Source organism: Antrostomus carolinensis, unplaced genomic scaffold (genome assembly GCF_000700745.2).
Source record: "Antrostomus carolinensis isolate BGI_N321 unplaced genomic scaffold, ASM70074v2 scaffold1286, whole genome shotgun sequence".
In the NCBI taxonomy this organism is placed as follows: domain Eukaryota; kingdom Metazoa; phylum Chordata; class Aves; order Caprimulgiformes; family Caprimulgidae; genus Antrostomus; species Antrostomus carolinensis.
The window spans coordinates 13,481-39,906 of record NW_010322264.1 but is presented as its reverse complement, the minus strand read 5'-3'; the positions used below and the strand labels follow the sequence as shown (position 1 = coordinate 39,906).

Below are 26,426 nucleotides of genomic sequence, written 5' to 3'. Positions count from 1 at the left end.
TTAAACTATTTGGAATTAAACTATGTGTAACATGTTATTTAGTAGATGCTTTTCTTTAAAAGAACTTAAACAGTTAGAATATGCTTTCTACACCAACTACTATGTATTTTTTAGACATACTACACTAAAAGTTTTAAACAATGCAATAAAAGGAAGCACTTACTTCCATAATAGTAACTATCTTCTGTTTTTTCTAGCAAAGTGCAAAACATACTGCTAACCAGGAAGAGATGTTTCTCTGTAAACTATTAATCAGAAAATAAAACCTGAATTATGTTTTTGTTTGTTTAAATACTTGTTTTTCAGTGAAACAATCATGTTTCTTCATGAGATATTTCACCAAGGCTTAAAGGCAAGAATAGCTAATTGGCCTACCTTAATCCTAGGTAAGTTACTGTATTTTCTCTAGGGGTAAAATTTTCATATTTATTTTTGAAATTACAGTAAGATTTTTTTTTTTTATTTTTTTAAAGACAAGATGTTTTTTAAAGTTCTTTTTGGATGGAACACATTTCCAGAGCTAAGACCACAAGATCTGCTGTCATGGGAGTGCCATGTAGGCAGTAATGACTGTCTTCCATTCCATACATGAGAATGCCTCTGCCCTAAGTATTGATTAGACATTGGCACCTGAATTTTCAGTAATATTGTCTCATTATTAGCTAATCAGAACAACAAAAGCTGAGTTTAATGTTTCTAAGGTCTCAGTTATATTGGAAACAGAACTGATTGTAGTAATTAACTTCCATAGAACATAGTAGTTTCTTTAAAAATATATTTCAGGAGATGAGTAGCTGGAAAAAAAAGCATTTCTTGACTTTTTCTAGCTGACTTATTTGACATTCTGCTGCCAATGCTGAACATATATCAAGAATTTGTTCGGAATCATCAATATAGTCTACAAGTACTGGCAAACTGTAAGCAAAACAGAGATTTTGACAAACTCTTGAAGCAATATGAAGCCAACCCAGCATGTGAGGGGCGAATGCTGGAAACTTTCCTTACTTACCCCATGTTTCAGGTAGTCTCTGTATATTTTTTGTGACTATTTGTTTTTAATGTTTGGTTGATTCATTTTGTGCTACTGACATTACAGTTCATTGAAGATTCTTCTTGCTTAACTAAAAATACTCTCATGCAAATTAATTTCGTTTTAATTTATTTTGTTATTATACCAAAACTTTATCTATAGAGATCTTTTTTACGACTCTGCTGATTCACCAGTGACACGTGTATTAGTGCTAGTTATTCATAAATCTATATTCATATACATTTTTTTTTTTTAGCTTTGAGCTTGTATATTGTAAAGTTTTGGGATTTTTTGGTTGGGCTGAAACAAATTCATGGGATCTTAGAAGAGAGCAAGAGAGTCCTATTCATATGTGATGGGGGATGTCATTGCTGATGACTGTTCACTTCAGTGTAATAAGAAGTCATGTTCTTATTAGAAGTAGCTTGTAGTCTGTAAAGACAAGTTATAGTGCAGTATCACTTGGTTCTGGTTAAAAGCCCTGAAACAGCTTTAAATAATAATAAATGGATCAGGGTCCTTGTGCTGCCCTATGGCCTTGAATAGTCAAATATTGCATATTCTTCAGTTGTCCATTAGTGCAGTATGAATTTCATCTAAATGCAAACTGGTATTTTCAAAGTCTCAAGAAATTTAGATACACATATCCTATTAAAACTGAGGGAAGCTCTGTATGGATCTCCCAGGGAGTCTTGAAAGTTTTCTCTATGGGATAGCAGCATGAAACAATGAAATTTAATGTCAAATATGTGGCTGCCTCTGATCTGATCTTTTCCTTAAAATGTAATAAATGGATCTCGTGCTTCCTCAAACTGAAAACATACATATGCATATGCAGTCTCTGTCACCCAAAAGTTCAGTGTTTTTTGGCAGTAGTTATATTTGGAATATATGTGTAATCATTCAGCTGTGGCTATTCATTTAAAAAAGACGATGTTTGCAAAACTTTTCTGGCCAAGATAATGGCTAATATTTAACAAAAAGCTGTATGGGAATTATTCCTCTATGGATTTACTGATTTTATACCTAATTTGTTTTAAGATTCCTAGATATATTATAACACTTCATGAACTTCTGGCTCACACACCGCATGAACATGTTGAGCGAAAAAGCCTTGAATTTGCTAAATCTAAACTAGAAGAACTTTCAAGGTAAGATTTTTCTACTTTATGTTCAATAATTTTGAATCAAAAGTTTTGAAATGGAAAATCTATTTTCTTTATTTTGATTTGTTTTTGTTCTTTTAAAAAATATTTTAAAGAAAAGAATTTAAACGAAAGTAAAACAAAGATAATGAAAAAAAACCCCAGAAATACCTCAACCTAATATTTTACCTCTTAATTTTTTTTTTTTTTTTGCTAACATAAATCTGCAAGTGCCTCCTTGTATTTTGGGTAGGGGAGGATAGGAGTTGCTGTAGGAACCACCTACTCCTGGGTTATGTGCAAAGCAATTTTCTTTACATAGAGAATTATTTTTTTTTTTTTTCACAGTTTAAAGAAAAAGGGCATTTCTGATACTCAGTGACAATGGGAATCAGTCAGGGTCTTGAAAAGTACCAAGTTTTCAATCTGTGTTATGTTTTACATGCGTTAATGAAATAACTGATTTTCACATACGCTTCAAATAATGACAGATAAGCAGGAACTAAAGATATAGTTTGAGAACTGGTGCTCCCTGTAGAAATTTGCAAAATGAAGCTCTTCCCTGAGCTCCCAGACCATTCTCAGATGTTCCCCTTGGTGAGCCCAGTAAGAAATTTGGATGTTATCTCCGGGAAACACAGTTTTCTGCTGTGAACAAAGAAATGCTGCATGAACTCCGGGATATAAATCTTGAGTATCTGGAGCATTGACCAAAGCTGTACTTGGAGAATCTTTAGCTGTAAAAGAGGGATCTCTTTGTAGCTTTTGTTAATTGTGTGCCCTTGGCTGCTGAGTTTTCTTTTTCTGTTAAGACAAAGTTCCTACCTTGTGAAACTATCTTGTTAATTTGGAGCTTATTATTTTTCCCTTTTTCCCCTCCTGTATCTTTAATAGAGGCAGCTGTCTGAGTCAGGTCATGTTGTGCCACCTCTTGAAGCTCTAACTTCTTAAAGAGCTGGGCAGGCAATATCTTTTACAGAAATGACTGTATTTGACTCCTGCAGTGTTCAGCAAGTTCTGCCCAGGCCATCTGAAGCAGAAGGAAATAATGTCACCTTTCCAGTCAAGCAAAGCAGAGGATTTCTCTGGCCAGGGTTACATGCACAAGGAGATCAATCAGCTTTAACTTGTCTTCATCTCATAAGTCAGAGTTCATTGCTGATCCAACTAATTCATCACTGAACGTTCAGAATTGGAGGCTGAGACTGATTGATCGTCCTCTGTTCATAAGGCAGGCAGTATAGACCATAAATATAAAATTTTGTGACTCATTTCCATCCCTTTTATGTAGTTCTGAGTGAGGAGGAGCTTTCAGATAGTGCAGTCCAGACCCAGTTTAGGAAAATATTATGCATCACAACAGCATATAAACTCCTGGGTTGGTTTCAGCCATGAAAAAATTGTATTTCTCTGTGTAAGGGGAGAATACTTGGGAAAAAAAGTGGAAGAAAATAAGCAGTGAGCCATCAAGGCTGTGGTTGTTATAGGAAGCAAGGGGGAAGTGAATGGTTACATGGAGATGTAGACTGAAGCAGAGCAGAGTGGGAACCTGAAGTCATGGTCAAGGACTCTACGATTTGTTAGAAATAATACAAAATGTTAGAAACACTTCCAGGTTTGTGGCAGCCTTGTCTATTAAGGATCAGGAAGTACTGTTCTCTCTGTGAAGGGCTTTTAGCTTGGTGGCATCTGTCAGATGTGTTTAGGAATAGTCTAAAAACAAGTCTTGCAAAATTGGTTTCACTGCTGAAGAACTGAAATGATGGCAAGAATTATCTGAGAGGCAGGGAAGAAAAAGCAAGAAAGTTGCTTGAGAGTGATCATGTCCTGCACGGATATATGTGTTTTGTAGAAGGTGGCAAAGGACATCAGCTACCTTCCGTGTCTACGCTGTGTAACTGCAAGTGAAAACAGGCACCACAGGTGCAAGATACCTGTCAGGGAATTTGAAGTGCATTTTGTATTGTGTCTAACAGGGTGATGCATGATGAAGTCAGTGACACAGAAAACATCCGGAAGAATCTAGCAATAGAAAGAACGATAGTAGAAGGCTGTGATATATTACTAGATACTAGCCAAACTTTTATACGCCAAGGTAAGACATTCTTCTTTAAAGCTATCTATATAATAATGAAAAAATTGCATTAAAACCAGCAGGGTTCATGTTGCCATGATTGGGCAAGACACTGTACTGGGCACAGCTCACATCCTAAGACTACTCACGGTCTGTGGAGGGTAAGTCAGAAAATGCCCTGATGACAACTAATTTTGGGCTGTAGTTGAACCCCCTTTCTGTCCTGTTTTCTTCAGGAACCATGAAAAACAGCAGCACATGAATGGTAAGTCACCCATGGAACAGTAATGTACATTCTGCCTGGACTATGATCTTCAAAGAGATGGAAAGTACCTACAGCTCCACAGAGACCAGGGCTACCTGGCCAGTTAACAGGGTAGTCCTAGCTGATTTGGGCAGAAGTGCGGGAGAAACATGAGGCTTTGTCAGTGGTAAAGTGATTGCTAGGAAATAAAAAAGCTGTCAGTTGTTCCCATTTTTCTTGCTGCTTTGGAAACATCTCAAATGATACTGTGAGCAGATACTATACCTGAACATACTCGCTGTGCCTCTTTAGGTGCACTTTTGGGCTTCAGTAGAAGTTCAGGACAGATATAAGAAGCAATTCTGCAAGAAGTTGTCATGAAGAAAAGGCATCCTGTTCTGACAGGAATGTAGGACTCTTAATAGAACAGCAAAACAAGAGGGGAAGAGCCATACTGTATTCTTCTTTGTCTATTCTTGGTGGTTTTGCAAACTCTTTCTATTGAAACTTAGTTATAGCGGAGGTGGAATTTGTTGTTAAGTTACACAAATTTGTGACAAAATAACTTTTTATCACAAATTTTACCAGGAACTGCAAACTGGTTGCAGTTCTTATTTGATGGGGTTTATTTTAATGTTAAAACAGCAAATGTGGAAACTTTATAACTGAAGCTTATTTTTCTCCCATTTATATAATTTACTTCTGGATCTTTTGAAACAAGTTAGTGAGTTTCTATACAGTAACTACAGATCTGTAGCCTAAGGTTTTGACTGGGTAAAAGCTGCTTTGTGTCTGAAAAGCATTAAATGTGTTTAGGAGAGGCTAGGAATGTAATGTAGGTGCATCCCCTGCATGACATATTTTCTAGACAGCCTCAGCAGCACATTTGGTATTTGATAGAGCCATATACACAGCTGGTAATTAATTGGCTTTGTATACATTTTGAAATATATTCTAGTGGATTGAATAAAGACTTAACAGAGTGACAATTCTCAGAGTATTGAAGTACTGGAAGTGTTTAGGTCTGTAGCTGGATAAAAATTCCTGAGATTACATTGGTTGTCCAAACTATACTCTTAACAAATGTTCTAAAATTAGCCTCACTTTGCTCATTGCAACTCTACATTGACCAATGGTGACTGTTTTTTTCCTTAAGAGGAAATCTGTACTAGAATGCATGGTGGGCAAATGCCCAGTTTCGTTAATCACTAAAGCATGATGGGAATGCATGAGGTCCTTGCTTGATGTCAGCCGTGCAGCACATATAGGAGATGTGTTTCTCTCTGTAAATATTGAGTATCAAAGAGAGATAATGCAGTCCCTCTTTTCTGCATTTAAAAAAATCTAGTTTATTTTGATTTACCTTATTAAACAATAACATTTCAGCCCCATACAAGAACACCAATAAACTGTCAGCCCATTTTAGCAGAACAGAATATGGTATTCCTGGAAACATTCTAATGAAAATTAAAAAAAAATAAAATGAAAGCTACCCATAAAGCTGTACCTGTAAGTGTGTCACAATTATAGATACTTCTATTCTAAGAAGCAAAGCAGAAATGAAACATGCAGGTCCGTTATTGTTACCCTAGATGTGTAGAGGGAATATCAGGAGAAAAATGACACTGGGACTCGTGATGGGAAGTTGGTTGGGAATTGTTTTGTATACACTTTTGGCCTTGCAATGGGACCTATGGGGCAGTTGGTGTAACATGGAAAAGTCACAGTTCCAACAGATGGGAATGATCTCCTTCCTGTCTTTCACAGCTGAGGCAGGTAGGCTGTTTTGTCCAGGGGAAATGTACAACTACCAGTAAGTATCTCTGGGATTCGATCAGAATTTAAGTGAACCTAAAAAATGTTCCAGACCTTTGCAAATTTCTAGAGTATAGCTTTACTCCAGTGTTCTGTTGCAGTGACATAAATCAAATTGTACACATTTAGTTCAAATGTGAATTGACTGTGAAGAACACTGTTCTGTTGCAGATTTACTGGTGTATATTCTGCTATACCAGACAGTATATGTTTCAAATATATTAATAACTTAAGGCTAATTAAATATAGATCTAAGTGTAGAAAAAGGTAGATAAACAGTAGCTGTCTCAGTTACCTTAATTTCTCTGTTTGTTAGTTTAAGATTGTGTATGTGAACTTTGAACAAGATAATTTTTTTGACAATGTAGAGTAAGAAATACTAATCTAATATTTCATGGAGAATTCTTTCAGGCTTGCATTGTACCACGATGCTGCTACTAGTTTGAGCTTCGATATAGCTGCCTCTTAAAGAGGCAGGCCAATATCCATTGCCTGGTGCTTGTTCTGCTGCTGTTACTTCCTTTGCATCATCACTGGTGATTTTTTGACCTTGTAGTGAGGCATATCAGGGAGCTAAATGAGCTACTTCTTTGTAGCCTCAGTTTCCTGCTGGTTTAGCTCTATTAGCTAGCTAATGTTGAAATAAGATGAGAGCCAGTGTAAGAGTGGTAGTAGGGATAGATGTGTGGGAATGAGATTAGGAGGTCTCTTGGCTGCCCTGTTTGGTAACAACAAGTTGTATCATAAAATCTTTCCCTTTGATATATAGAGGAATAGCGCTTCACCACCAGATTTAACTCCAGATCCTAATTTGGAAGTGATACACATGGTGGTATCAATCTGGAAAAGTTGGTCAGAGACTGGTTTTGAGGTATGAAAAAGCAGAGAAGCAAAGCTGTCCCCAGTCTGGAGTTCTGCAGAGCACAAACTCAGACTTATGTAACCAGGTTCAATTTAGTTCAGAAGTGTTTTACTGGTAACACATTTTAGATGAGCTGTGGAGCACTGAAGATTATGCAGTATAAGATAAGAAGAAGAAATGTGCTCCGTTTCCATCTCTCTTGCACCCAGGCATACTCGCATACACAAAATCTTTTCCTTCAAATCCTGTTATTTTTTCTTTTGCAAGTCTAGCAGCTGCCAAAAGTGGTTTGCTGCTCGGCTTCGTTTTCTGATCAATGTGCTATTAGTTTGTTTAAATTGCATGAGAATTTGCCCAAGATCTAATCCTGCCATGTATATAAGTATTAATTGAGACTGTACTTGCTTGAGTCTATCATAAAAAACAAAGTGAACTTGTGCAAAAAAAGATGATTGACTTGTGTTTAAAATATATGCTGATGTATATTGGTACTTACTAGAATGAAAAGTTTCATTAATTAATATAATAATATTCAATGCATTAACACTTTAAACATTGCCTACTACATATTACTATAGTACAGTAAATTTTGCATCTTTATTATCAGGTTCCCTTATTCAAGTCCCTTCAGTTGAGAGGGGAAAACTTAGTAAAGTTCGTCTGGGATCATTATCTTTGAAGAAAGAAGGAGAAAGGCAGTGCTTCTTATTTACAAAACATTTTTTAATTTGTACAAGGAGTTCAGGAGGAAAACTCCATCTTCTCAAGGTACAGACTTTACATTATGACTCAACTTACAAAATGAAAACACAGTTTTAGTGAAATTTCAATTATTTTGTATTTCATGGCTTAAACTTGAGATTTCCATGTGTTGTTATAAACAGAAGTGAGGTGATGCACAGTAGTTTACTGTTTTGTCTTCTCATTGTGAATGATAGACTTCAGCCAAAGTTCTTGCTATCTACATTTTTTTTTTCTAGAACTGTGGAATTCAAATAAAGTTGGGGTTAGAAACAAGACATCGATGTGTCTTTTTGCATAAGCTAGCACTGAATGTAGATCAGTTTTAAATGCATAAATCAGCCAGTACAGCCATGTGGAATTGCCAAAGAATACCAAAGAATATTTTCCAGAGCTCTAATAAAATTAATTTTAAAAGTCAGTTCTGTTTTCCTGAACAGCACATTCTCTTAAACTGAAAGCTCTTCTATGAACCCTCTAGTTATATTTGTTGAAAAGCAGGCTTTCATAGTGTTGTCTTATTAATAAAGAGATCTTGGTAGTTTACAGAGTGAATTATGTTGAATAGAGTTTTAATTTGATAAGGTGTTTCTGAGAGATTATTAAGACTCTTCATATGCTTTCTCACCTTGCGCCTCTTGGATAGTTGAGGTACTTCGCAAAGTAAATGGGGTATAACTGAAGCTTTGAAAAAGTCTTGTATACATTTAATTTAAATTTAGAAGATGAAATTCTAGTTACCTCTTTTGAAACTTGTGAACAAGTCTGTATGTGAGATTAAATTGTAGTGTAGTAAAAATGAAAGACATTTTGTACATTTGACTGTATTATTGATTTGCTAGATTAAGAAAAATGTTATATTTAATCTATCTGGGTTTAGTTTTTGAGGAAAAAAAGTGCATAATGAAATTCATGTATCTTCCTGAGGGTTCTGAGTTATGTAAAATCTTAAGAGTAAGGTATATAAAAGTTTAAAAATAACTGTAATGAGAAATGGAAGGAAAAGTCTAAATTTGTGAAAAATGTCCTTGTTTTATAGACAGGTGGTGTTCTGTCTTTAATAGAGTGCACACTGATCGAGGAGACAGATGCCAGTGATGATGATTGTAAGTTAAATTCAGCTGTTTGTAATAATTACAGTTTCTAGTTTCTTAAAATTGCTACCCTTTGTTTATTTTTCATAAGAGAAAATTGGTGTGTTCTCCCCTTTCATGAAACAGCAGGTATACAGTGTTAAACTGATGCGGTAGAATAGATGTTTTAATAATGGGCATGCTGGCTTAGATGAGGGTTTGTTTTGTGATGTTTGTTCTTGCTGTTGACATCCCACATGGGATTTTCAAGTAGACTGGCTGAAGAAATGTGACAAATTATTTGCTGACTTTTGTATACAACTTCACCCAGAGGATCTTGGAAAGAAAAAAATATACCTTAAAAGAAGAATCAGTTAATTGAGTTTCATAAATACATGGGGGTTGAGTGGGTTGGCAGAATTAGTGGAAAGTTTTTGTCTTGGATGCCCTACAAATCTTGACTGCAAGTTTGTTCAAATGAAAGAACAAAACACATTCCCAAGCTGATTTTATTGTTACTCATTTTGGCTTCCATCCTGCAGTTTAGGCAAGTTTTGCACTTGAATTGTGAAAGTAGGTTCATTAATTTCAGTGATACTTCTAGTAAACTGAGAGTATATCAGCATAGAACTGTTAGGAGGACTTTAGCCTTATTTAGTATGTTTAAAAGTAATGTATAGCAACTCCCAGTATTGCATACTTGCAACTTGTATTTGGTGTATGTAAAAAACAAAATGAGTTTTGGATCCCCAATTGGATTTGCTCTTTGTCAGAGAGATGTTTTAAAGTAACTTCCATCTTAAGTGAAACCATTATTTTCTTTGTCTTGTAGTCTGAAGTCTCACATTTTGACTTTTTTCCCCTTCCTCTGGCTATAAAGCAAAAGGATCTGGACAAGTCTTTGGACACCTTGATTTCAAGCTTGCAGTTGAACCTACAGATGCTCCTCCTTTTACTGTTGTCCTTTTAGCCCCATCACGACAGGAGAAGGCTGCATGGACAAGTGATATAAGTCAGGTAGCTTAATGGATTCTTTATCTTGTTTGTATTGAGATCTTTAATTTAATCTGTATTTCTGAAAACTAACCCAAGAGAGGAATGTTGATTTGTGGATGGTTGATTTGCAGTGAAATGTATGAACAACCCTTAGTGTTACCTGTTTTCCTCAAAATTCTGTCTTTGTATTTGAGTCACCAGTGAAATGTTACTCAATGAGAGAGATAGGATATAAAATAAAAAACTGGCAGTTGACAAACATGATACTAATGGTAGTCATTTTTATGTCTAAGGAGAGTCTGTCCAGGTACATATTTTGATTTAAGAAGGATAGCTCTTTGTTTGTTCCTAATTTTCATACAGATCAAAAACACCTGAGAGTCCTGAGAGTGAAAATGATACCATATCACAGCAATAATCATATCCCATGCGGCGCGAAAATGAGATAAACTCTGTTTTCCACCAAAAAGAATACTAACAAGCCATTATAAATAATTACTAAGCATTCTGACAGTATGCAGGAAATGTCTGTTGTGAATGAAGAAAAATGATGTTTTAAAATACTTCAATGTTAGGGATGAAAATATATATTTTTTTTTTAGTGCTTTTGGCTAAAAACATAGTAGACAAACTTTTATCAGAATCTATTTGGGAAAGAAGTTGAAAGCACTATGAAAAACCTGGACTTTCAAGTAACCAGATCTGAATTAAAGCTATTGCTTCTTTGTTTATGCATGCAACCAAGAAGTACATAGATCTCTCGTAGTTGTGAATTAGAGTCCTATACTCTATTGATTTCAAGAGGAATAGTAATTAGACAAATATCAGTGTGGACTTTGATGGATTTCTAAAGGTGCTACCATTGCTGGCAACATCTCCAAATGAATTGTCATAATAATGAGTAGAAAGATGTATTCTGAGTTACTTTCTTCTGAACTAACTTTTTTAAAGGAACAAAAATACAAAGTTAAAAATCTCAATGTGGTATGAGCTGCAGCTTGGTGCATACAGATCTTACAGACAGACCTGGTTGGATAATTTTTTAGAAAATGTATTTTCAGTGAATTATGTCATTCCATTGACATGTAAAAGTATTGGAATTATTTGTTGGAGAGGAAAGACCATTTAAGAATTGGCCTGGAACATGAGACGTCCAGAAATAAGTCCCTTAGCCTAAATAATAATAAAAGTAAATTAGAAACTTGTCTACAATCCACATAGACTAGAGATTAGAGTTTGGGTTTGCCTCCAAAAGTCAGGTCTTCTCCAAGCCACTCCAGCTCCAAACAACGCTACTGTGGTGTCAGGGGAAAAGTGAAAAGCTTATAAGTGAAAGTCAGAGAAAACTGAGATCTCTTATCATTGTGAGGCTGAAAAAGCTTCTCCAGCCTTACCAAGGAAGAGAGGCAAGAGATGCTGAGGGGATAAGCATCAGCTTAAAAGAAAAAAAGGAGTACGAAGGGGCATGAGTGCTGTGCAGACTGCACTGACATTTGGGGCACAAATTTGTACCATTGTTTACAATCAAGTCAGTTGACTTTGTGCTTATACTCCATCTGGAGAGCAAGAAAGAAGAAAATAAGGCAAGAAGCATGGCACCTGTGTTCTGCTGAAGAAAGAAAATTTGGGCTGAAAATTTGGATAATGGATTATAACCCCTATAAACAATTGAGATCTCTGGTCTCTTGAAAACCAAATTGTGTTTCTGACTGAGCCCATTGCCAGCAGAAACGTTGCCATAAAGATTGCCTACCCTGAAGCATTTTTTAATTTTTAACCCTGGCTACAAGCCTCAAGGAGAACATAGCTAACAAAAAGGGCATATAAAAAGGGGTTTTTTGGTAAATATGTGTTCTATGTTTGCAAGTAAAAAAAGCACATGTAGTTGCTGCTCACTCACAGCATTAGTCTTGGCATCCAGAATTCTGCATCTTACTAAATTATATATGCATAAGATACATAAGTCATATTTGTCTATATGTTCCTAGTGAGGCTTCTTGAATTTATATTCTTTTGATGCAAACCATACACTTAAGAAAAATGCATGGGCTTTGTTGATGCTGAAGAAGCCTCCCCTCTTCTAATTTGAGCTGCTCGTCCTTCGGCCCGAGATCCCCGTTACACTCATTCCTTAGTTAGAATGATAGCAGGTGATAAAATACGAGACCTGTGCAGACTAAGGATAACAGTCCTGAATTACCTCAGGCAGTTTTATGATTGATGCTAAGGGCTTCTTCCCAACATTTGGAGTTCATGTGGGGGAAATAACATTTTTTTATTAGATGTGTTTTTCTCAGTGTTTTTAGGTAACGATTTGATAAAATCGTAAAGTCAATTGTTACAACTGCACTTTTCAAATAATCTTAAATACAATAATTTAAAAACAAATGTAGCTACATAGATCATGTTTTAAATGTATAGCTCCATAGATACATTTTAAACCTGAAGAGGCCTCTGATTATCTTGTTTGACCAGTCTGACATCAATCGTTATTTTGCTATGTGTTCCAAAGCCAGCAGACTATTTTTATTCTTGAAGTCAAGGTAAATGTATATGTTAATTTTAGAAATGCCTTTTTATTGACGTAAAGAAATAATGGGTTTTTATATATATATATGTATGTATGTATGTATGTATAACACTTGACAAATAAAACTAGATGTTTAGATATAGATATAGTAAAGGCAGGAGTCCTGTAGTATTAGGTAGCAGGTACTTGTTGCAGACTGTATAAACCTGCTCCACTGGCAGACTCTCTGCTGACTTCCAAGAGCAAAGTTTGTGGTGCTGTGTTATCTGAACTACATAAAAGTACAAACCAGAAAACAATGGTGTACAAAAGGCTTTGAGCTACCCCTGTGTGCCCCCAGCACTGAGCTGCTTTGAGGCTTGAAGAACAGCGTACACACCCGTAGTTTGTAGGTTTCTACTGACCACAGGACAGCCTGTAATTTCTAAAGCAGTATGTGCTGTGACCATGCCCCAGAAGCCTCTTTCCAGCTTCTAATACTTAGCCCAAAACATTTGTACAAGAGCTTGCAAGGAACTCCTTGGACAGCATCTACATAGCTATATTTCACAATAAGAGCACCGCTTGAATTTGTTTTTACAAGTGTGTTTCTAGCAGCTGTTTATATTTATCTTTGGTCTTTCTGGACAGTTTAAAGGTTAAGGTATTAGCTTATCCATTTGTGTGTAAAGTATTCTAAGTTGCAGTGTTTTTTCCAAACTTAACACTCATTCAGGAAATGCTAGAGATAATTAATTTTGTTCCATTACAAAGGAACTTCAAAGGAAATTTCACTTCCAACTCAAAATACTTAATCATGTGGATGCTGAGCTGAATACCCTGAGTGTGCTGGTAAAGAGGTATGAACTTGGAAATGTGCAAATCAGAAGCAGAAGACTAGAGAAGCAAGTCCTGTATAATTCTTACATCACTGCTTTTAATTTATGAAAATACCTTGTACCAATCAGACCATGCCTTGTAAAAGCTATGCTTTAAGCTTATAGTGATATGAAAAATATGGAGCTAAGTCCTCTTACCCCATGTTTTGACTCCAAGTTTTCAATGTTTATTTCCACAGTGCATTGATAATATAAGGTGCAATGGTTTAATGACAATAGTGTTCGAAGAAAACTCTAAAGTCACGGTGCCACATATGATCAAGTAAGTGCAGCAGTTTTTTTTTCCCACTGAACACAATAGCTTGTTGGGTTTTTTTAATTAAAGTTCTAACAAAAGAAAATACAACATTTTAATTTATTTTTGTTCATTTTTGTTGAATGTAATTAATTCTACATCCCAAAAAGTATCTTTTCAAATCTTTCTTGAAATGGTAGGGATGATTCAAAATGGTGAACTCTCAATTCACAGTATTGGACTATGTAGAATCATAGCTCAGATTTTTCTATTATTTGTGAAGTTGCCTTCAGTTATGCTTCAGATGAACACTTTCATTCTCTGTTAGCTTTTCTCTGTCATACCACTCATGATTTTATTGAGTATATTTTATGCCTTGAAAATTTAGGTGACTGCAGATGAGTATAATTTTCTAAGGTATTTTGTTGTATTGGCCAAAATTTTTCTTCCCTTTGTTTCTCTTATTTCTGAGAAAAAAATATTTTCTCTCATAATCAAGTCAAGGTAACGTAGTTGTTCATAAACCTGCTTCCTTCAGCCTTGGATTATTTCAATCATTTATTGTAATAAACATTTTTATTTGTAGACAGCAATTTTCAGTACATGATTCCAAATTTCTAACACAATTTTACTGCTTGATCCCCTACAGATCTGTATTTACGTGAGTTTTACCTACTGTTGTCCAATATAAATATTTAGGGATAGAACATAGGATAGAAGTATTTCCTTTCCTACTGTTACCTGTCACTAGGCCATTCCTCTCTCTTGGATGTACTCTGTACATGAAGGTTTCTCAAATGCCTCTTTTCTAGTTGTTTCCTCTCTTTGTGTTTAGAAATGAAAAAGAGATAGCATCTGTGGATACACTGTTAAAGCAGATACCTTTGATCCCTGGAAAGAAGGCATTTTATTGTCTTCAGTTTGATTCCGGGAACTCACCAGTGCGTAAACAATTCTGTTACCTGCTGAATGTTAAAAACACATTCATCTGTTCTCACTTTGTAGAGTACAACAAGATCTTAATCCCAATGTCAAGAGAAAGAAATTTAGTTCTAAAAAACATACAGGATCTTAACAACAGACACAATTTGGTGTTCTCTTTCTGAGATTTTACTCATCTGACTTTTAGCACACATTGACTTTTAGAGTCAGGTGTCTTTGGATGAAATAAAAAAATATTGCCGCTTTTCTGAGGACTCAACTTACGAAAGAATATTTTTTGTTGTTGTTTCTTTTATGAAGTGCTGTGTGGAATATCTTTGTATTGTATTCTAAGAAAATCCAATCATGTTTAACAAAAATATAAGCAATATTGAAAGATGCTTTACTTAGTATGTATGCTGGGTTTTTACAAACTAAGCCTTCAAAAAATTAAAGAAAACTGAATTTAGAAAAAACCGTCATGAGTAGGGTTATGTAAATAACTGGGTTTTGTTTTGATGTCTGCACAAAAATTAGTCCTTTTTATTTTTTTCACTGAAACAAAGCCTCTCCATGGTTTCTGCTTTGAAATATGAGATGTTTCATGCTGTTCCCTTTGTCTTTTTTTTTAAAAAAAAGTAATTCTTGAAGACTGAGCACAGGTGCAGATGAGCCTTGCAGATGAGCCTTAAGCTTAGCTAAGGAGTTAATTTCGTTCTCTTTGCTAGAGTCCATTAGTTTATTTTAGATAAAAGTAGATCCCAGCATGAAAAATTACGGTCAGTATATTATAGTGAGCTTCTAGTAATATTGGACTACCGACCACAACAGCCTGAAAGAAACAAGAGGGTACTGTTCTGCCTTCTCTTCCATTTCAGAAATTTAAGCATCATAAGTGGTTTACAGAAATGTAAATTAATTATTTGCCAAAAATAAAATTTAAATTTGCTTAGTTTTGGAAGCAGGTATTGCCACAGATTGATGGTTTTCTTGTGTTGATTAAATATATATTTGCTGCTTCTATGTTGACAGGAGCAGCTGAAGTACCATAATCACTCTTCCTCTTTTGTAAAATGTTCTGAATTTAATTTTTGTGTAGATCTGATGCTCGCCTTCATAGAGATGACATTGATATCTGCTTCAGCAAAACACTGAATTCCTGCAAAGTACCCCAAATCCGTTATGCAAGCGTCGAGCGCCTTTTGGAGCGGCTCACAGACTTGCGCTTTCTAAGTATCGATTTTCTGAATACTTTCCTGCATACTTACCGCATATTCACTACTGCAGCTGTTGTACTGGAAAAGCTTTCAGACATATACAGGCGGCCCTTCACTTCCATTCCTGTCAGGTGAGCTCTGGGGTTTTTTTCCTTCTGATACGGGTTTCTTGAGGATTTATCATGGTGCCATTTGTTGTTAGTTTTTTTGCACCATGATTTTCAGTTCTATAAATAATCTAAGGAGAAAGTTCTTTGCAAATAGGATGTAAGTTTTTAGGCACGTCTGACTCAACTTTCTGCACAGGCTTTGAGAACCGAGTGTCACAGATTTTGCAGTGCTATGCAAATTTGCACAAAATTTGTTAGTGTTTTCACTTAAATCTGGTGTTTGTTATCATCTATTGCTTTTTTTGTTTCTTATTCTTAGGTCTTTAGAGTTATTCTTTGCTACCAGCCAAAACAACAGAGGAGAGTACCTGGCTGATGGGAAGTCACCACATCTCTGTCGAAAGTTTTCTTCTCCTCCTCCATTGTCACTCTCCAGAACTTCCTCACCTGTCAGAACCCGAAAACTGTCATTGACCTCACCATTGAATTCAAGAATCGGTGCCCTTGACCTCTCTACTTCATCTGTGATGGGCAGTCCTACCTCGAGCTACAGCCCGGCCACCTCCCCACCACCAACAGGTAGCAAAGTACCACTGGACCTTAGCAAAGGGCCCTCCTCTCCTGAGCAAAGCCCTGGCTCCATAGAGGACGGCTTGGAGAACCCTCGTGTTGACCTCTGTAACAAGCTGAGGAGAAGCATTCGAAGAGGTATTACATATCCACAAAATAGTGAATGTTACTTTTGATAAATGAGGTAGTCTCTAAGGTAGGCTTGGCTTTTATCAGATTACTGCTGAGAATGTGCCTGTTGGAGCAGGTCCAGAGGAGGCCACAGAAATGATCGCACTGATGGAACAGCTCTCTTATGAAGAAAGGCTGAGAGAGTTGGGGCTGTTCAGCCTGGAGAAGAGAAGGCTCCAGGGAGATCTTATTGCAGCCTTGCAATACTTGAAGGGGCCTGTAAGAAAGATTGGGACAGAGTTTTTAGTAGGGCCTGTAGTGATAGGACAAGGGGCAATGGTTTTAAACTAAAAGAGGGGGGATTTAGGAGAGATATAAGGAAGAAATTTTTTACAATGAGGGTGGTGCAACACTGGCACAGGTTGCCCAGAGAAGTGGTAGATGCCCCATCCCTGGAAATATTCAAGGTCAGGTTGGATGGAACTCTGAGCAACCTGATCTAGTTGAAGGCTCACTGCAGGTGGGTTTGGACTAGGTGACCTTTAAAGGTCCCTTCCAACCCAAACCATTCTATGATTCTATGTCTTTTTGTTTTCTCCTGATCACCATAAGTTGTCTGCTTCTACTTCTCTAAGCTGCGATGGATTGTCTGTTTCCACTGCTTCTTTGTAGGAATAGCAGTATGGCAGACTGGCCTTGTCTGTTTTCTCTTCCACAGAGTGTTTAGGAGAAGGGCAGAAGGAAAAGTTTTATGCCAGTTGTGTTTCCTGAGGTGACAGATTGTGGAGTTGTACCATTACTACAGGAAGTAAAATATTAAGTTAAAAAGCTAGTTTTCTAGAAAGATTTCATCACTAATCCAAAGTAATAATTTATGTGATGCACTTGGTACACTGGTGAGATTCATACCACCTGCTTGCTATCCATCCAGAAGGTAGATGTCTAAAATAGATTAATTGCTCCTGTGCAAATGCCTGTTTTCCTCTATGGATTGTATAAGGTACCTTGGAATAGGTGCTACTTCCAGAGGGCTAACCTTAGTTGATACAAGCCTCACTTTGCACATCTGGTGTGGGATTGTTGTACATATAGATAGCAAAGCAGGAAAGTAGTTCTAATCTCATAGGCTGTGCAAGTACGTGCTTATCTCTCATTGCTTTTTAGGGGTGGAGGGGATGGTCTTTCTCTGAATTGAAATAGAAGTATATAGTAATTTTTTGAATTGTTGTTACATTAAACAGAAGATGAGGAAATAAAAATTCATGTTTAGAAATGGCCTTACATTGCCTGACTTACAGTCTGAGGAATTTGAAATGTTAATCTGAGCCAAATGTAGCTCAGTTTTACTTGCAAGTACTGAAACAATGAAAATTTATATAACCCAAGAGGAAAGAAGAAAAAGATTACTTAATAGAAAGTTAAGAAAAACATGATTGAAGCATTATGTCTACTCCTTACTGATGAATTGAAATAAGTGAACTGGTAAGAAATTTGATGTTGTGTTATGCAGAGGGATTGCTTTTACAGAATGTAGTCTGTACAATGTCTATTGTTGAACAGAAAATCTTTTAACAGGCAAGTTAGCCACCTTAGCATTATAGGAGTCTATGGTTGCCCATGCCTTATGCTGTCATAAAATGCTAGTTGGCTGTTATACTTAATCAGTGTATTTCTGTATGCTGGATGTTTTTAAATGAATAGTGCAAAAGACTATTTATATATTAAAAAAATATAGTATTTACTATGTAGAGTTGGGCAAATTCTTCTTGTGCTCTCGTGTAACTACATCCAAATCAATGTAATAGCACAGCATGTCCCAATGTACAGGCCATGCATTAAAATTAATGGTACACAGGTAAATGCAGTCTTAAGTGTAACGAGTTTTGCTATATACTGTAAAGTAAACTATTAAAGACTAGTTTATTCTGGCCTAATGTTAGCACCAGGCATTTTTGCAGAGGTATTCAGATTTTGTGTCCTAGTCTATCAAAGCTGGAAGTGTCATGTGGGCAGCATGAGGAACATTTGGAAATGGCAAGAAGCTCATATAAATGCTAAACTGCCAGCTGTGCAGTGTCTCCAGTCCCTTTGGGGATCTCCTGCCGAACAGTTTGCACTCAATTTGGAGGAATTTGCAACTAGATAGCTCTGTTCTGCAGGGGAATGTCCTTTTGTCACTCAGCTGTGTATAGCATGTTCAGGAAGAGGAGTAAGTTTAAAAAGAAATCTCACAAGGAGAATGGGAATGGGTCTGCATGTTTCCTTTCACATGTAACACATTACTTTGTTCCTGAAGTTTTCTGGGTGAGGAGACCAGTTCTATTTAATCAGGAGCCACCACCCCATTACAGTTAATACTGTTGCTCTGGTACTGCCGGATTTCCAAGAAAACAGCTATGGCTTACTCCAAATCCAATATAACCATACAAATTCTGTTTCCCAGAGTTATGGTGATGGTTGTTCTGCTGGAATGTTGTCCATTTACATCCTGGAATTTCTGCCTGCTTTGCCTACTTCCAAAGTTATTGTTTATTTCCAAAGTTTTTGTTTTCCAAAGTTTTTGTTTATATATATTTTTATATATACAGTACTTATGCTGCAGGCACAGTTGTCATTCCTATCAAATGTAGGATATATTTTATCAGCTTGTTTTTCCTCATTTCAGAAGTAGTAATTCTGCCATTCCTTTTTTATTCTTCTGATAGAGATCTTCTCCATGGAATAATCTGCTCCCTAGTGCTGTTTGGCCATTTTATTGGGCAGTTTTTGATTACACATAGTTATCCAACAAGGATTATTTTCCCCAGCTCATCTAAAATGTATGAGTTCAAGTATCCTTATTACATGTACATTTCACTGCATAATCTGCTGACTTAAAGTGCAGTCTTATCCAAGCTACTTTTAAAACTGACAGCTTCCTAGTTTTCATCAAGTTCTTTATTAATGAGCTTTTTTGGGCCTATGTCTTTGGTACAAAACTTTCCCAGTCCTTTAACTCCATCCAGAGGATAATTATTACTGAGTCTTCTTAATGCAAAAGTTTCATGGCAAGTTTGAGGAGCAGTACTGTTTTAAACAACTGTAAATTACAGATTAAATGTAAACAACTTTGTGTGAGATGTTATTTAGTGGTACAAGGTTGGTATTGAAACACTGGTATTAAGTGCTATTAGTTAATGGCCATTTTTTAAACATTACCTTTCAGTGAAGTGCCCTTTGATGTACATATTCTTTTTTATCAATGCAGTACAGTTCAGATTGCTCAAAGCTGATCATTTGCAGACTTCCTGTCTTTTGCTGTTTGCACCCTGAGAGTCCTGCGTCACCCACGTACTCTGTAGAAGGCACTCCATAGTTTAGACAAACTAATTTAACTATACTCTGTGCCCCATACTATAGTTCATATGGCCTCTTGATATTTTCAGAAAACACTTATACTTCATAAATATGGTAATATAATATAATGTATTAATATTATGATTGACATAGGAATTATTGTGAGTTGTTTGTATTCATTTTTATCAATATAATAAATATCATATCATATCATATCATATCATATCATATCATATCATATCATATATACACTAAAGAGTTGTAGATTATGAATGATCATCCCAGTATTAACATTTATCCTCTTTTAAAGCAGCAGTTCTAGAATCTGTGTCAGTGGATCGGACAATTCCTGAAAGCACCTCAGCAGTGGATACCACAGAGCTTTCCCCATGTAGATCCCCTTCGACACCACGTCATCTCCGCTATCGTCAGCCAGGAGGTACAAACTTGATGTTTCCTGCCTCTGTCAGTCACTTTAAATAGTTTAAATACTGTAGCTGTAGTCTTTACAGGATATTAGAAATGAGTAATGTTTGAATAATGTGTTTTTGCTGGTATTTTCCTTATTTCTCAGGTATTTTGGGCACCATATGTAGTAGTGAAATACACAGCACCCATTATTGTCAATGGGGAGTGACTGTCTGATTCTTTGTGTAACACAGAACATTTACAGATGGTGCCACATAATTCGTTCCAAAATTTGAATAAACTGCTCAATTGAAGAGGAAAAGTGAAGAGCTGGAGCTCCTCAAATAACTCTCACGTGGCTCTTTGAAGTCATTAGCAGAGCTGTGAGCTACATCTGTGAACACAAGTCAGATTTCTGGGTAGTTATTTCATGCCTGAGATTAAAACAACAAAAACAGGGCAGAGGCTTCTCAACTGTTAATAAGTTGCTGAGACACTTTAATTTTAGACCAATAGTAACCTTCTGTTATTGGGCACATTTGTGGTGAGATGGCAAGATTTGAGAGTTGGAAACTGTGGGGAACAGTGCAATATTACCTGAGTACTTTCAGGGGCAATGTTCACAGGACTCCCTATAGAGAAAGTTTGATGAATCATGCAAAACTGTACTCATCCTAGGCAATGACCTGGGAAAATATGTGAATCTAGTTATCAGAAGTTGGTTAATATGCTTAGTTGTCTAACATGATTTTTCATTTAGGTTCATTTTCTACACCATTTTTTTTGTCTTTTTTTTTTTTTTTTTTTTTTTTCTGTTTGGTAACTGCTTGTTCCTCACCTCGATAGTGTCTTAGACAGTTTTTTCCATAGCAAGATTAATTATACCAACCTGGAAATAAAACTTGAATCACAAATACGATTTTGGTATTTTTATTTCTTTTAATATAAAGTCATCTGGCAGTGAAAACATAAAATGTTCACAAAGTATAAACATTAGTGAAGATTTTAAGTATTATTGTTACTTAACTTGAAAAATATGAAAAGTATGTAGAAGTTGTAAACTTTTCTCTGTCTCTTCCCTTTACAGTACAAACTGCTGACAACAGCCACTGTTCAGTTTCTCCTGCTTCTGCTTTTGCTATTGCTACAGCTGCAGCAGGGCACGGGAGTCCACCAGGTGAGATAAATGTACTGTACAAAAGAGAGATAACAATAAGTTATCTAGGTCTCCAAAGGTAAATATTTCCTAAGAACACAATTCTCTGAGTCTTAAGTAGCCACTGATTTTTTACTTTAATCTGCCAGTGTTTTGAGTCTGGAATCCTGCCTTTTGCATAAACATCGCTATACAGCACTCAAGAGTTAATTGGAGCCTTGACTTCCAGTTATGAGGCCAATATGAAAGTATTTGTAATGTAACTAATTTAGTTGAAAGTGAAATTGACCCATAAGAATTACTAAAATAGCTTAAGACAGATTGTTCAGGTACGTCCACCCTGTTGCTTTTCCTACTGTGGCAGTCTGGAAATTTTGGCTGATGAAGCAATTTATGTCACAAAGGAGTAAAATGACCTTTTAGGCTGTTTATATACCACCCTGTTCTGGGGAGGTGCCAGCAACCATCTTCACTTTTACTTGAAAGAAGAAAAGGATGAGAATGTGTTCAGAAATATCTTTCAGAACAAAACATGAAACCTAACAAAACAAGGATTACATACTATAACACGCGTCTTAAAGGAGCTGTGAGCTTTGTGCCTTTCTTTTGGGGACTCTTAAGGAGACTGCCAAACTATTCAGTGAGATTTTGAACTATCCTGGTATAAACCAATGTTAGGTTTTCTGCTGCCTTAAATCAGAATTATAATTATCACTCCACATTTTCAGTTCATCATCTGTTAGTTGAATTCTTATATTCTGTCCTTAATATTTCTAGTCCAGCCTATTACTGAAAAATTGCTATTTTACATATATGTAATCTGCTGAACATCTTGATCACATCTTTCTTGGTGGGGTTTTGGGTTTTTTTTGTATTCACTTACATTTAAGATTTTATTTTGAAAATGAGCATTTTTATGTCCAAGGTTGGTATGTATAAGAGCAGTTGTAGTTAACTGAGTTATTGCAAGTGTGTACTGTGTCTTCTTTGGAAAGCAGCTATGTTGTCTACAGACTGGAATTGTTTAGTGCAACTTAAAATACTTGATTGAAGTTTTGCATTCACTTGCTGTCTTACTGTGTACCCTTTGACTTTAATATCTTCCTCTATCTGAGTCCTGTCCTGGGTCATGTTAAAAATAAAAAGCAACTTTTTTAAAGTCCACAAAATCACTTTCACTTTCCATTGACACACTCAAACCCACAGTTATTTTTTATTACGTATGACAAGGTGTAGTCCAACTGTAAATTAACACCAATTAAATTAAAAATTACTGCTTTTGTATTGTTAAAACCACTGCTTTTCAGTATTTGTCGTACTGAAGTATGAAAGAACATAAAATCTACAAGTATGTAATCAATTGAAGGAATATCAAAGCATGGAGATGTTGAAAAGGGAAAAAACAACATCTCTCATATTCTTAAGTACTTTTTTGTGTTGCTGTCTAAGCTGGTTCTGCATAAAAGTTCATTCTGCTGGGGAATGTAAAAAACAAGAAGATTCTGCAGCAAATCTGACAAGAAAAGTGTGTGGTGGGGAGTCTCAGGAGACTGAGCTGGAGCAAGGATGTCCACCTGTAATCAACATGAAAATGCAAGGCTACAAACCACGGCTTAAACTGCTGAATCACCTGTTTTATAATGTAATGCAATTAATCATAGTAGAGATGGTATTAAAATTACAGATTCATGCAGTTCAAATAGTTTTATTTATTACCTATGTTTGTGTTATCATAATTATGTGGGGTTTTTAAAAAATGTCATTTTTCTTCCAGTGGGCTCCTCTCTCATTCACTGCATAGGATGGACATGATCCCTCAGTGAATATGTCGGCGTACTGAATGAGATTTTGGGCTTTTTTTTCTTTTTTCAGTTGATCCTTGGCCTCACTGCTGCAGACATTGTGGTGTCTGCCATTAATGTACTCCTGCACGTAACATAAGATTGTTCTTCCTTATGTGAAAACACTTAGTATTTATCAACATCAAATTGATGCAGATTTGCATATTACTTCTTTATTTTAACAGCATGATAAAGATAAGCAGAAATAAAAGGTGAAAGTACAGAAAGTTAAATAAGACGCTTCAGGTGCACAGCTTGGTGACTGCATGAATGATAATATGCACAGTAAGGGTAAATAGAGCATATTGTGTCTTTTACATGTCCTTTCTCTTTGGAGGGATGTGAAGGGTGTCTGGATGCCTCATGGCTTGCTGCAGTTGTAGTGCTCTGTCTTCGTTAATAGGTTGCTGCACACCTTCATTCTTTTCCCAATTTATTAAAACCGGATAATCATACTAACACATTCTATAATGGAAATGGACAGGTCAAATCATCTTCATTCTACAGTCTTCTACAGCTTTCTTTCACAGCGATAAAGCTCACTTTTCAGCAAGAGAAGAGAACAAAGTTATGCAAACATCCTTCTGCAGAACAGTGAACACTATCCAGTTTTTATGACTGGATGTAAAACTCAAATTGTTGATACAGGGACATGTTTTCTTTACTCATTCTGAATTACCATCTCCCTTTTCATAACTCTTTGTCATTGCTCCTGGCACTTCTGATCACCTTCATGCATCTAGTGGTAGATAAGCCCTGAGCAAGCACAAACTTATGCCTACTTCTCTTCTCTGAGAGTCTGTCACACAGCCAGTGTCAAAAGAAGGAGTGAGACTGGTAATGTCAGAGAGGAACCTCCTGCCAAAATACTCACTGATCATTTGTAGTTTTGCTGCAAAAATCCTACAGAAGCTACAGGAATTAAATAACAGGAGTATAATGTATACAACACCACAAACCCTAGCACTAGATAAAAACAATTGATATGGAACAGTATTCCTTTCATCTGTGGCTTGTAGAGCTTGCAGATTACCCTAGTTTATCTTTGTACAATTCTTTCAAACAAGTTATTGCTTTTTTTTTCTCCTTAAATTGTTATTTATGTCTGTTGTGCACAGAATCAGAGCACTGTCTCGGAATCAGTATGATATCATGCACTGATTTCTAAAGAACATATTTTGGTGTTCATTTACTGAAACCACTTGCTCTGCTGCAGGTCCTCATACTTGTTAATACTCATAAACTATAAAGGTGCTCTGTGTGACTAGAAGAGATTCAGGCTTTACTTAAAATCTCTGAATAGTTGTATGGATGAAGCCAAGTTAGCCAAATAATGCTGTCTTGCTTGTATATGATAAATAAAAAGTACTTACATAAGCTTAGCAAACATACAAATTTCTAATGTCTTACACAACTGGAATAAAAATAGTTAATGTTAAATTGATAGTTTTATTTTGAAACATTTCTGAACATGGGCTTCAAGGAGATTATTTTGACAAAACTTAAATTCATTATCTAAATTGATCTCCTATATTCTTTATATTTTTAGCAGATATACTGAAAGAGCTTTGAGAAGCTTATTTCTTCCTCAACTCAAACTAGAGACCCAAAAATCTCCCAACATGGAAAATAAATGTTAGACAAGAAGCAAATACCTAAACCCAAACAAACGGGTTGTTCCCTCATGAACATAGCAGCTTTATTTCAACAGCTCTGTCATCCAGTTTGAGCGGGGTATGTCAGTATTTCCAGAATGCTGCACGCCTCAGAGCTGCCTTCCTCCTCCTACAGCATGCCCATCCACGCTGCAGAGAATGTACCATTTTTCACAAGAACAAGGTGACATTATGGGAGAGGATGGGAGTGGGATGGAAGCTTGTGGTTGGCAGGAGGGCCTGGCTTCTTTGGTATCAGCATTTGTTTTTTGAAACACATGTGAAAGGGAGAGGAGAGAGTGAGAAAGAAGTAGGGAAAAAAGAATCTTTGGGGGAGTATCTCTGACAAATATGATTTGCATGTAGGAAAATCTGCCCCATGTTAGCAAGGAGGAAAGATGGTTTTATTCTCTCTGATTTTGGTGATTAAAAGGGGCAATTAAAATAACAGCTTGAAGCATCTACACAAAAAAAAATAATCGCTTATATGCTATCCCTTTCAATTAATTGCTGGCATGTATCTCTGATGCTAAATTACCTTTAACTTGAGTTATTTACCTGAGTATTGTTCAGGAGAGAGAATTTTTCCTAAAGTCTCTGTGTTTCTCAGCTTGTACCCTATGAAAGAACATTTCAAAAGATCTCTCAAACAGTCATCCTGCCAATCCTTTCTTATGCAGAGAAAGTACAACCAGCTCCTTCTCTTTTCACAAATCCACTGTGGTGGTTTGGGGAAGCAATCTTAATCTAAATTGCCCTTGGTTTTAGTCTAGCAAAACTGATCAGCTTGTTTACCAGACCGTTTTCTGGTATCATCTGCTTTTTCATAGCTTACAATCTGAGTGCAGAAGTGATCAGACAGTCCTTTGCAGCTGCAGCAGATTCTCAATAAAGCAAACACAAAACCTGCTCCGTTAATCTGCTAGCTGCAGCTGCTAAATGCAAGCAGTATCTTCCTTCAAAACAATTCAATACACCTGAGGGTTAAAAAGTAGCTCCTGATTCCACTTCTGCACACTGCCACTGAGTAGTTTGCACTCTTGGCAGAGGATCTAATGCAGTCTGGGAGTTCTGGATTGATGGTCCTGCAGTCACATCACTGTCTATGGAGGGGTCAAGTTCCTTTCCTAATCTTAGACTTTGTGTAAAAACTTAGTTATATGCTACTTTCCACTGATAATCAGTTATGCATTAGTGCATTAACTGTAAGCATAAGGTAAACATTAGTGATGGAAAAGATGTACAGAGAGAAGTGTGTAACACTTTTACAGTATATTACAGTGATACATCATAGTTTGATGTGGCTATTGTGGTATTCATAGTTGCTACCTGGGATAAAACACTGTAGACCCTTTCTGTACTTTGTTCTATCACTTCTAATCTAAAGCTGCCAAGCCTCTTGAATGCAGTTGCAGATAAACAGTAGGGAAATACGAATGTGAAAGTGTCAACTTTAAAAGCCTATGATAGATTCAGTG

General features: G+C 36.3%; 1 protein-coding gene across 1 annotated transcript in view; it reads left to right on the top strand.

The window, feature by feature from the left end:
* The window catches only part of RASGRF2 (Ras protein specific guanine nucleotide releasing factor 2), a gene marked incomplete at its 3' end in the record, with an annotated part of 54,529 nt that overhangs the window by 15,648 nt on the left and 12,455 nt on the right, over positions 1–26,426 (top strand). The window contains exons 6-17 of the mRNA XM_010170159.1: positions 307–386; positions 828–1,021; positions 2,072–2,181; positions 4,152–4,270; positions 7,778–7,938; positions 8,951–9,017; positions 9,865–10,001; positions 13,568–13,650; positions 15,644–15,892; positions 16,191–16,579; positions 20,199–20,327; positions 21,384–21,473. Of these exons, the coding sequence (XP_010168461.1) occupies positions 307–386; positions 828–1,021; positions 2,072–2,181; positions 4,152–4,270; positions 7,778–7,938; positions 8,951–9,017; positions 9,865–10,001; positions 13,568–13,650; positions 15,644–15,892; positions 16,191–16,579; positions 20,199–20,327; positions 21,384–21,473 (1,808 nt within the window). The remainder of the gene's footprint in view (positions 1–306; positions 387–827; positions 1,022–2,071; positions 2,182–4,151; positions 4,271–7,777; positions 7,939–8,950; positions 9,018–9,864; positions 10,002–13,567; positions 13,651–15,643; positions 15,893–16,190; positions 16,580–20,198; positions 20,328–21,383; positions 21,474–26,426) is intronic.